Source organism: Crocuta crocuta, unplaced genomic scaffold (assembly GCF_008692635.1).
Source record: "Crocuta crocuta isolate KB4526 unplaced genomic scaffold, BGI_CrCroc_1.0 scaffold36, whole genome shotgun sequence".
Lineage (NCBI taxonomy): Eukaryota > Metazoa > Chordata > Mammalia > Carnivora > Hyaenidae > Crocuta > Crocuta crocuta.
The window spans coordinates 9,658,620-9,669,190 of NW_027532203.1; the positions used below are offsets into that span (position 1 = coordinate 9,658,620).

Here is a 10,571-nt window from a genome sequence, read left to right on the forward strand (position 1 = left end):
AAATAACTCAGAATTTCTTAAAATTCCTAAAGACGCATGGAGGTATGTGCACATATTTGAATGTGTATCTGGTTGTGTAGTGTGAATGTAATGGTGAAATGAAGAAAGTATTGCGGATTTGGTTTTAGCCTTTAATTTTATTCTACCATTTTATAGGTCAGGGTCCTAAATATGTAAAAATTTTTATCAATCTACCCCGATCTATGGATTTTGAAGAAGCAGAAAGAAGTGAACCAACTCAGGCTCTGGAACTCACAGAGGACGACATTAAAGAAGATGGTATTGTCCCACTTCGTTACGTTAAGTTTCAGAATGTTAACAGTGTAACTGTAAGTAGTATTTCAACTATGTTTTATGGGTTTGTGGGTGACAGTCCGTGCTACCTTCAGTGTCCCAGGTGATTCTAAATGATCCTTGAAAGTAGGTTTTTGTTCTCTTGATTTGAAATGATTGAAAAAAGTATAATTGAGCTAATTAAATTTTCTTTTAGTTTATCTGTGTGCTCTAAAGAGGAAGAACAGGTTGATTTTTTTTTTTTTTTAATTTGTGAATTTGTCAGTTACTTTATATATATTTGGCAGCTGTTGTTAGAGGTTTACTATAGACCCTTTACATTTAAACTGAAGATATTTGTACATTATCTTTCATACCTGGTAATGAGTGATGATAACAGTTGTATAATCCAGTTTACTTTTCTAGGACACACAAGTTTTAATAGTGTAGTGGTCATGATCTCCATACAAATGACTTTTTAAAAACATAATTTTACGTTATCTTAATTTACATTAAGAAGTTAGCTGCTTCTTTGCAGTTATTGATTGCTTTTGTGAAGTATTGTAAAGAAACCCAGGATTTGTTCTCCTAGCCACCTCCTTCTCCTTCCTGCCCTCCCAGCCCAGTCCTTCAGAGGAGGGAGGAGGAGGGTTTGAGAATTGTGGAATGAATACCTAGAAAACCAGTGGGAACCAGCACAGAGTCACTGAGAACAAGTTGGGGCAAATTAGTGTAATTTCCTTGGTTGAATGAAATGATTCTGGTTTTTGTAAGTTAGAAGAATGGTATAGTGTTCATTTTAGGAGGTTTTTCACTGGAGTCTCACAGAATGTTCTTAGTAGTAGGCTGAAGGATTGTGATTGAGATTTCGGTATTTGGAATATTCTGTCCAAATGAAATCAAAGAAAATGATTATATTAAACTAGAATATTGGTTATCACATATCTTCCTGACCTACATTTGTACCATATCCTCAATTAATACCTGTTGCTTTATTTTAATTAGTGATAGAAGGAAGATATTTGTTTATTGGAAAAGCCCTTTCAACCCAAACATCCTGTTCTAATCTTCTCTGCCATTGAGAATCACTGTACATAGTTATCTTGTGATAGGCTCAAGTCTTTATGTACTGTGTCCTATCTCAATCAGACATTTAGTCAGTAACTTAAATCAAGACACGAAAGCATGCTTATCAGTTTTTTGGTGATAAATTTGAAATCAAAATGACAGTTTAGATTGGAAAATCTAATCAAAATAAGATGAATTTTAAAAGCAGTGAATATAAACTGTTGTGCTTTGTAAGATCCAAAGAGCATTACAAGTAAATGGAGAGCTGGTTTAATAGTCTACCTATTATAGTCTTGGAATTTTTAATTTATAAGCTCAGTTTGAGATGAATCTGTGTTTGCCTATAAACACCAAAAACTGATTAATGCCATCAGAGAATGAAAGAAAGATGTTGTCTAAATCAAGAGAGGCAAAAAAATTTTTTTGACGTTATATTCATTTATTTTAGAGAGAGAACCCCCACCTGTGCAGGGGAAGGGCAGAGAGAAGAGGGGGGCGGAGAGAGAATTCCAAGCAGGCTCTGTGTTGTCAGCGCAGAGCCCAACACAGGTCTCCATCTCCTGACCCATGAGGTCATGACCAGAGCCGAAATCAAGAGTCGGACACTTAACCAACCAACTGAGCCACCTAGGCGCGCCTAGAGAGGCGATATTCTTAAGTAGACAGCATGTAATGTGTTTTGTTTTTTTTAAATACTTCTTGGAAATGAGAGAGAATGAAATCTTCCATTTACAACAACATGGATGGAACTGAAGGGTATTATGCTAAGTGAAATAAGTCAGTTAGAGAAAGATATCATGTTTTCACTCATATGTGGAATTTGAGAAACTTAACAGAAGACCATGGGGGAAGTGAAGGGGAGAAAATAGTTTAAAACAGAGAGGGAGGCAAACCATAAGAGACTGTTAAGTACAGAGAACAAACTGAGGATAAATGGGAGTGAGGGGAAGGGGAAAATGGGTGATGGGCATTGAGGGCACTTGTTGGGATGAGCACTGGGTGTTGTATGTAAGCAATGAATCATGGAAATCTCCTGAAACCAAGAGCACACTGTATATACTGTATGTTAGATAACTTGACAATAAATTATATTTTTAAAAAGTAAGACAATNACACATATAAAGAGAAGCCAGTATACTGAAAAAGGACCTGTGAGTAAAGCTGCTGTCTACTATCATGCTGAGGGGAGTTTTTAAATAGAAAGTATAAGGAGTCGGGGCGCCTGGTGGCTCAGTTGGTTACAACAGCCAACTCTTGATTTTGGCTCACGTCATGATCTCATGGTTCGTGAGTTCGGGCCCTGCGTCGGCCTTTGTGCTGACAGCATGGAGTCTGCTTGAGATTCTTCCTCTGTCTGGATCCTGTTTGGGATTTCCCTCTCTCTTTGCCCCTCCCTTGCGCGCTCGCTCTCAAAATAAATAAATTTAAAAAATATACAGTCAAGGTTAATAAAATATGCAGGCTATATAGTATAGTGTAATTTTAGAAGCAGATTTCCAATACTGTTTTTTTTCTTTTAATATTTTTAGGAAATAGAATGAATGGATGAGTATCATAGAGAAAATAGCTGCAGAGATTTTCCCCAGTCAGAAACTAATTTTCATAAAATTTCAACAGCAGTCTGCCCGCTGTACTGAATTTCATACTCTTTCAGCATTCTCTGTAAAGAATTTAAGTGTGACTCCTCCACACCGGCACACTAACTTATCAGAAACTTGTGTATGTGGGCGTCCTGCCATGACGCCCTGGAGAAGGTGGGGCTGGCAGGGCGAACAGCCGAGGTCATAATCCTGCACGAGCGCTAGTCTAAGTGTAGTTTGGATTGGTCCTTGCAAAGAGTAGGAGGTATGTTTATTAATAATCTAACAAAATCAGTTAAGTTGTAAAGCATGTATATGTGAAAAGGATTATCATTAATATAAAAATTCTTTTTTTTTTCGTTGGGGGTAGATATTTGTTCAGTCCAATCAAGGTGAAGAGGAAACAACAAGAATTTCATATTTTACTTTTATTGGTACACCAGTCCAGGCAACAAATATGAATGACTTCAAACGAGTAAGTTTACTTAATTGGTATTTAGGGGAAATAAAAATACAATTTTAAAGAAATAATACAGAGATCAAAATCATACCATGTCATGATATTTGGGGTTAGACTAGAACAGTAGGTTCCCTTAATCACATTTTTGATATCTAACTAAAAGATATTTCTAATAAAAATAAGTCCTACTGATAAGCATCTATTAGTAAATGGTATCCAAATAAGAGGGTGAAAATATTTGCTGAGCATAGTGTAATGTAGAACTGTTGAACCTAATATAACATTGTATGTCAGCCATACTTCAAATTAAAATCCCCAACTGTAATGAAGTAAAAGATAAATAAAAGGAAATTAAACCAACTAAATAAATGTTTGTTGGTAGAAAGTAGTTAGGAATAATGTCAAAATAGGAGTAAGTTAAAATCATTGTTATAAGTGAATTTTTAAGAATTTTGCTGATATTAAGATTTTGATTATATTATTTCTCTCGAAAACTTTTTAAATCACTGAATAATTTTAATCAAAAAGAATGGCCTTAGTTCTACTACACGGAGATGCTTTTAAACCGTGTCTGTGTGCTGAAAGACCTCGTTGCATAGGCAAATAAGTATCAGCAGGCAGATTACATACGTATGTATGTATATTTTTGTTTTATTTTGTGGACACAGTCCTAAGCTTTGCAAAGAATTTGTAAGCTATGTAGGACTCTTAGGGATGAGAGCATCTTGTGCATTCATGGAACTACTGCTGCTTGGTTTCTTCGGGTGACTCTTAAAGTATTACAGCCACAGACCACGGAAGTGCCACTGAGAACTTTATCAGAACAGGATCCAGTGGCTGTACACAGATTAAATGTGCAGTAGCACAGGCGGTGGGGGTGTCACTGTGTTTCTGATGGCTCCTGGGCAGCCACGTAGGACGGGAAGTGATTGTCAGGAGGTCATTATATGACGGGAGTTTCCCCAGGGCTGCCAGTGCCTGGAGGAAGAAGCGCTCTGCTGAACAGCTTAGACCCCCATTTAGGGAATTGAAGCCACGGAGTACCTCGAAAACTTTTACTCTCTTTGATGGTATCTACAGATCTAAGTTTAATTCAGTCACAGACAAAGTCATAAAACTGTGTGATTGTGGATAAGCTTATAAAATTGTATGCTGTTTTTACAAAAGTCAACCTTGACCATAGATATTTTAACCAGTCACTTTTCAACTATTATATCTTCCTGTCTCATAACATAATTAACTTTTGGGAGCTGTAGGACAATTATGTACTTAGACCAGTCATGTCAAATGTTTGACGTATGTATAATGACAGGTCAGAAGAAGCAGAGATTAAACATCTCCGTTTTTGTGATGTGAGATATGCTGTACTGGGAAAATGTGTGAGCACCAAAGACATTGGCTGCCTGCTTTGTTACTCTGCCTATGTGGATTGGGTGCCATTGGATTTGGCTTTAACTGCCTTGCATAGTTTGTTTTTAGCCTAATTCCTTCATGAGATTGACTCTAAGCCATACTATTTCCTCATACCATTAATCCAGCTCACGTTCCCTGCTTTTCACCTCAGCTCATGCTGTTTGATTTCCATTTTTCTCTGTAAGTAACCACTGCTCCATCTTGACCCTCTTCCAACCAGCCTGCCATTCGGTCAGTTTTTCTAATGTGCGTTATAGTTGTCCGTCTCAGACTCGTCTCCACTTTGGTTTTAACATCCTCCCTCTCCTGTGTCTTCTAGTCTGGTTCCTCTCGCGCTCTCGCTCTCTCTCTCGCTCTCGCTCTCGTTCTCTCACTCTCTCACTCTCTCACTCTTTCACTCTCTCACTCTCTCTCACTCTCGACTTACCAGACTACCCATTTGGGACTGTCCTTAGGATATAGCAAAGGCACTAGATTTTTCTTGCTTGAGAGTATTTGTGTTTGTTGTATAATTTCGCTATGTGATCATTCAACTAAATACTTTATCACTTTATTTAACATTACTGTAGAGCAGTAGTTATCAAACTTTTTGGCCTCAGGACCGTTTAACACTATAGAATATTATTAAGCAGCAGAAAGAGCTTTTGTTAACGTAGGCTATATCTAGCTAATATTTACCCTTTAAGAAACTGAAATGGAGAAATTTAAAAATTATTTATTTATAAATAATAAACTCATTGTTAACACATATAATATTTTTAAGTTACATGCTTTCCAAAATCCAATTTAGCAAGAAGAGCATTGTTTTATGCTTTGCAAATTTTTTTATCATCTGGCTTAATAGACCCCTCTCTCATTCTCTCTTTGTCCATGTAGTCAGATTTGCCATTATAGGTCATGTATCCTCTAGAAAACCTCCGTACTTGTAATACAATGAGAGTTAAAAAGGCAAATGATAATTTAGCATTATTTTGAAAATAGTTTTGACTTTACTCCCTGAAAGGGTCTCAGGGACCATCAGCCTAGATTGCACTGAGAACTGCTTCAAAAATAATTTAATATTGCTGTGGACTCCTTTCTTGGGGTTAGTCCCTTGCTTTTAATGTTTGATAAATTTTAATTGGTTGAATGATTTTCTTATGTATGTTAATATTACATTTCCTTTTAATAGTTTCTGAATGAGACTTGTGTCATTCATTGAATTGTTTCTCAAAAGTAAGCTAGTATTTCAGTGCTTTTTGCATTACGCTAGGACAACAACATCAGTGTAGGAAAATTGCAATACTATTTGGCCATTTTAGATTTTGTCTAGATGAGTTGCTTATTAAAACTGATAAGTGAGTTTCATTTCTAGAAAAGGAAATGATAGATACATGGTATAGTACTTGCTGTCCCTGTAATACTGTGCTAGGTGTAATCATAGTCACCTTGTATAGCAAGTATATTCTTAAACGATAATGCACAAACATTTGGAAAGTTAATCAGAATTAATCAAAGCTTAGGTCAAGTCTTTTCCTCTACAGAATATTCTCATACTTTCCTAGCCCAGTGATACTTCCTCCTTTCCAAGAATATCTACGAGAGGAATGAGAATGTTTTATGGAGGAAGAGGGTCTTGAACTAAACTGTGGGAGTAGAAATGGATACAGGAAAAGATAGCAGTGGGCTCTCCAGGTAGATTAGAAAATTAGGAACTTGGGCATGAACATGGGAAGGTGCAGGACTTTGTTTAGTTAGTCTGAATTTCAAAGGGATTACATATAGTAATTAGAATTCAAAATTTCAAAATAGATTTGGCATGCATTTTTATCAGCACAGAGACGAACATTTTGATACTTTGTGTAGTAAAAAGAGCTATATAAAATGGCTTAAAGAATGATAAAATAGAATTGTTTTGCATTTTCAGCTTACATTTTTATATTGTGTGAGTTGTTTCTAGATAATTTTAGTTTTCAGTGTCATTGGTCTTCTCCTTATATCCCTAAGATGACAGAAGCTCAGGTAATGCTGATGGATCTTGGATGTTGGGTGGAAATCTTAAACCACCTTGCATGTTACCTCAACTTTAAAGGTTGTATACTTGCAGGATTTGGTAGACTAGAACACACCTCCTACTTGTATGTTTTTGGCTATTATAGGCATTGTACACACATTATAATATACACTTGGGCTGTTTGTTGTTGTAAATGGATTTTTTGTGTGCAGCATGAAAAGCTTGCCATCTTAATTGGAAGGATTTTCCTTGCTAAAATATGCACTATATGTGGATTGCTTTATTTTAGTACCAAAGTAATAACATATAAGTGTACAAAAACGAGCAAAACTAAAGGGGCTTCTGCTTCTTACGGAATGAGGTGCATGTGAAAAGCAGAGCAGATTTTCTATCACTGTAATACAAATAGACTTTTCTAAACTGGCCATTTACCGTATCAGCTATTTTTGTAACATTTCTGTCTGTTTATTTTTCAGCTTTTTTAATGCAACTCAAATGAACTAAAAACAGAAGATTTTTAAAACTGAAGTAATATAAAGATTGACCTTATCTCACCCTCCTCCCCCCTTGCTTCTCTGCTCATCTGTAGCACCTGTCTGCTCTCACCCTTCCCATGTTCTCGCCATTGTTGGTGCAAGATTTCTACAGCTTCTATCATCTGGATCAGCCTTCTTACCTAGATTTCCTCAGCCATCTCTTTCTTCACGTCTTACCCTAGCCATGCTCTGTTGGCCTTTTGTTTTGGTTTTTATTGTGGGCTTGCAACTAGGTGCTTTAATTTCATTATCATACCATGTTGCCCCCCTGACTTTTATTTTTTTTTTTTACTTTCTCCTGTCTCATATTTCATTTTTGTACTACATTTTGAGAAGTAATATTGCAATAAAGTGTTATAAATGCTTTCAGACTTTACTAGTCGTTGGATGCTTTAATCCAATTTGAAGTTTAAATTTTATTTTTTGAGAATATAGAATCATTTTGGAAATCAAATAAGAATAGTTTCATATGCTTCTTTTATACTAGTACTAGCATAATATATTGCTTATTATAATATATTGCTTTTCTTTACCCAATGGAACTGTGGCCCCAAAGGCTTTTTGCTGATTAATTATGGGCACGTCCTCTGCTTTTCCTACACAAGTGAGCTCAAGGTGTTGAAAGACGGACTGAATGTTAGGCTGGGTTAAACTATTCACATAGAAGATCAATGGACTCTTTACTTGAATAAATACTTTTGACATCTAATTTTGATGTACCTAGACTATTGTTTGAGGTGTAATATAAACACTTAAAAATGAATAAAAGAGCTTCTTTATGTTTGGGGTGAGAAAATCCATATTGGAATGCTGAATTTCTTCTTTTTTACAGAGAATACACATTGGCAAGTTGAGAGTTATCAACCTGTGAAACAGTATGCAGATTTGTGTCTTCTACTGTATCACATCTGCTAAAATTTTAATTTTTAATATTAGTTGTTTTCTTTGCTTAATCTAATAGCTCTGTGTTTTGCGTGTTCCCCAGTGATAATGATGATCAATAATGCTTTCAGTGTTTATCTGCTTAAATTCATTTGTGATACAGATAGTGCCACCTCCCCTTCTTTCTTAAGAAGGCTCCCCTTGGCTCTTAAATCCTGAATTTTTTTTTTACTCGTATCCACTACTTTTACGAGACTCTAGCATTTTTCTGGCTTTTTGGGCTTTCTAACACGTGGTTTTCGTAGATCAGAGAGGAGATCTTTTAAAGTAATGAAAGTGGTTTTCCTCAAGGTCAGAAAAACTGCATGTTTAACATCATATGATTGAGAATGAAGTGGGTTTTTATAATCTTCTCTCATGAATGACATTGACCCAGCCACATTCTGTTTTAGACCAGGCATGTACAGAAGACCTTTATGAGTTTTGTTTGATTCAAACTACCGTTTGGAACAGAACCAATTTAAAATAGGAAAATGACACTTACAAATGTACATAGAAATCTTATATACAAATATATATTCAGTAGCTTGCAATTAGATTTCTTTAGAGGTGTTTCTGCTATGAGAATATATTATCTAATGATAAATTTCAGGTTTTAACTATTTCAGGTTTTAAGTAAATTATTTGCTTAGAACTTAGTTGTAGAACTTTCCCACAGAGGATTTGTTTGCTGGCACTGGTGGTAGACACCTAGTTCATTCCTGCATTTTCATGCTTCTGCATTTGTGGCAAATAGGACATTTTTAAAGCCCTCCAATAGAAAAATTTTTCTGATCATTGACAAAAACAAGATTTATTCTTTACATTTTTTATAGTACATTTGTAGCAACCAGGGTTTTTTTAAAAATAGAAACTAGGCAAAACTAGTCATTTTTAATGTGTTTTTATTGCATATCTACATATTGAGAGAAAGTCTAGAAACCTGTCATCTTGGGCATTTAGGCATAAGTTTAGTATGCTCTCTAATTCTAGAGTATTTTGTGATCGACATTTGATTTCTAATTGCCTAAAAATAGTTTGCCAAATATATTTCACTCATAAAGCATCATCCTTTTATTAACTTCTCTAAACTGTCAACCTTGTTTTGAAAAATTGCATTACTTTTCCTTTAAACAGTGTGGGAAACCAAAAATAGCCTGCATGTGTTTTATTTTTAATTCCTTGAGGCTGGGAGGAAAGGGAAGGTCACAGTGTGCTTCAACAATGAAAATACACTGCATGCCAAAGTAAAATGCAGGGACAAAAATTCACGCCAGGTTTTAAAGATGATTACCTGTTAGGAATATTTTGAAAATAACACCTATTCCTAAATCAATAAGATGTACATGTAAAGTTATTTTTGTTTTTCTAGGTAGTTGGCAAAAAAGGAGAAAGCCACTAAGGTACAAAAGACACTGGAAGACCATATTGCAATCAGATCTACAGCTCCTGGATAATTGCTTGATTCTCATCAGAGACTGTCAATATTCCATTCATTGCCATTACCAATAAATCATTGCTTTTGTTTGGATGGTATCACTAGTGTTTTTATTGTAATCTTGATACATGCAATTGTAAATAAAAGTCACTACTTTTGCCAAGCTTAATTTTTGTCATTTTAAAGAAGTATTTTCTCTCTTCATTTGTTTGAAAATTGTCACACTTCTTATTTTAGAAGGGACTTACGTGTCTGCTAGTGTATTGATTGAAAACCAGTTTCTTTCTGTAGGGGAGCAAGAGTGCTTTAGGGAATTGGGGAGTGCGTGTGCACTCACGTATACACACACAGCAAGCGATTTTGATAAATGAACTTGGAACAGCTAAGTATGTTAGAATGAGTACTAGCTCCTATGTTTATTAAACATTGGGTATCTGAGCTATAGAAATTGCTCAAGTTATAACCTACTAGAAACAAATTTAACGAGATTTAACAGTTCTCACTTTAAACTGTTAATGGGACCAAATCTTAATCCCTTCTGGGTGACCTTTAAAAGTTTGGGTCCGCCATTTTCTTTACTAGAAGAGGTATGTCGAAATCTGACCATGGGGAAAAATACAGTACTGTGAGTTCATGCAGCAACAGGAATTAATACTTTTAAATCAAATATTTATTATCTTAACTATGAAAAGGTACAGTGTTAATATACAGAGAGCGTGATTTAAGGTTGTAAATGAATTGGCCAAATAATGTGTTTGAAAGGTGCTTCTCAAAAGGCTAACAAAACATCTGTTACTTATTACTGTTTTTAATCTTAAAGCTAATCTAGAAAGTATTGGTAAATTTAATATTTTAATTTCTCTGTTTTTAAAATTAAATTTTAATTTTA

The 10,571-nt window shown here is 35.3% G+C and overlaps 1 protein-coding gene across 1 annotated transcript in view; it reads left to right on the forward strand.

Annotated features, from left to right (window-relative positions):
- TXNL1 (thioredoxin like 1) overlaps positions 1–9,851 on the forward strand; it is a 32,950-nt gene extending 23,099 nt beyond the window's left edge. Inside the window, exons 6-8 of the mRNA XM_077777596.1 lie at positions 157–329; positions 3,292–3,396; positions 9,617–9,851. Of these exons, the coding sequence (XP_077633722.1) occupies positions 157–329; positions 3,292–3,396; positions 9,617–9,646 (308 nt within the window). The 3' untranslated portion in view covers positions 9,647–9,851. The remainder of the gene's footprint in view (positions 1–156; positions 330–3,291; positions 3,397–9,616) is intronic.
- Positions 9,852–10,571: the final 720 nt, after the last annotated feature.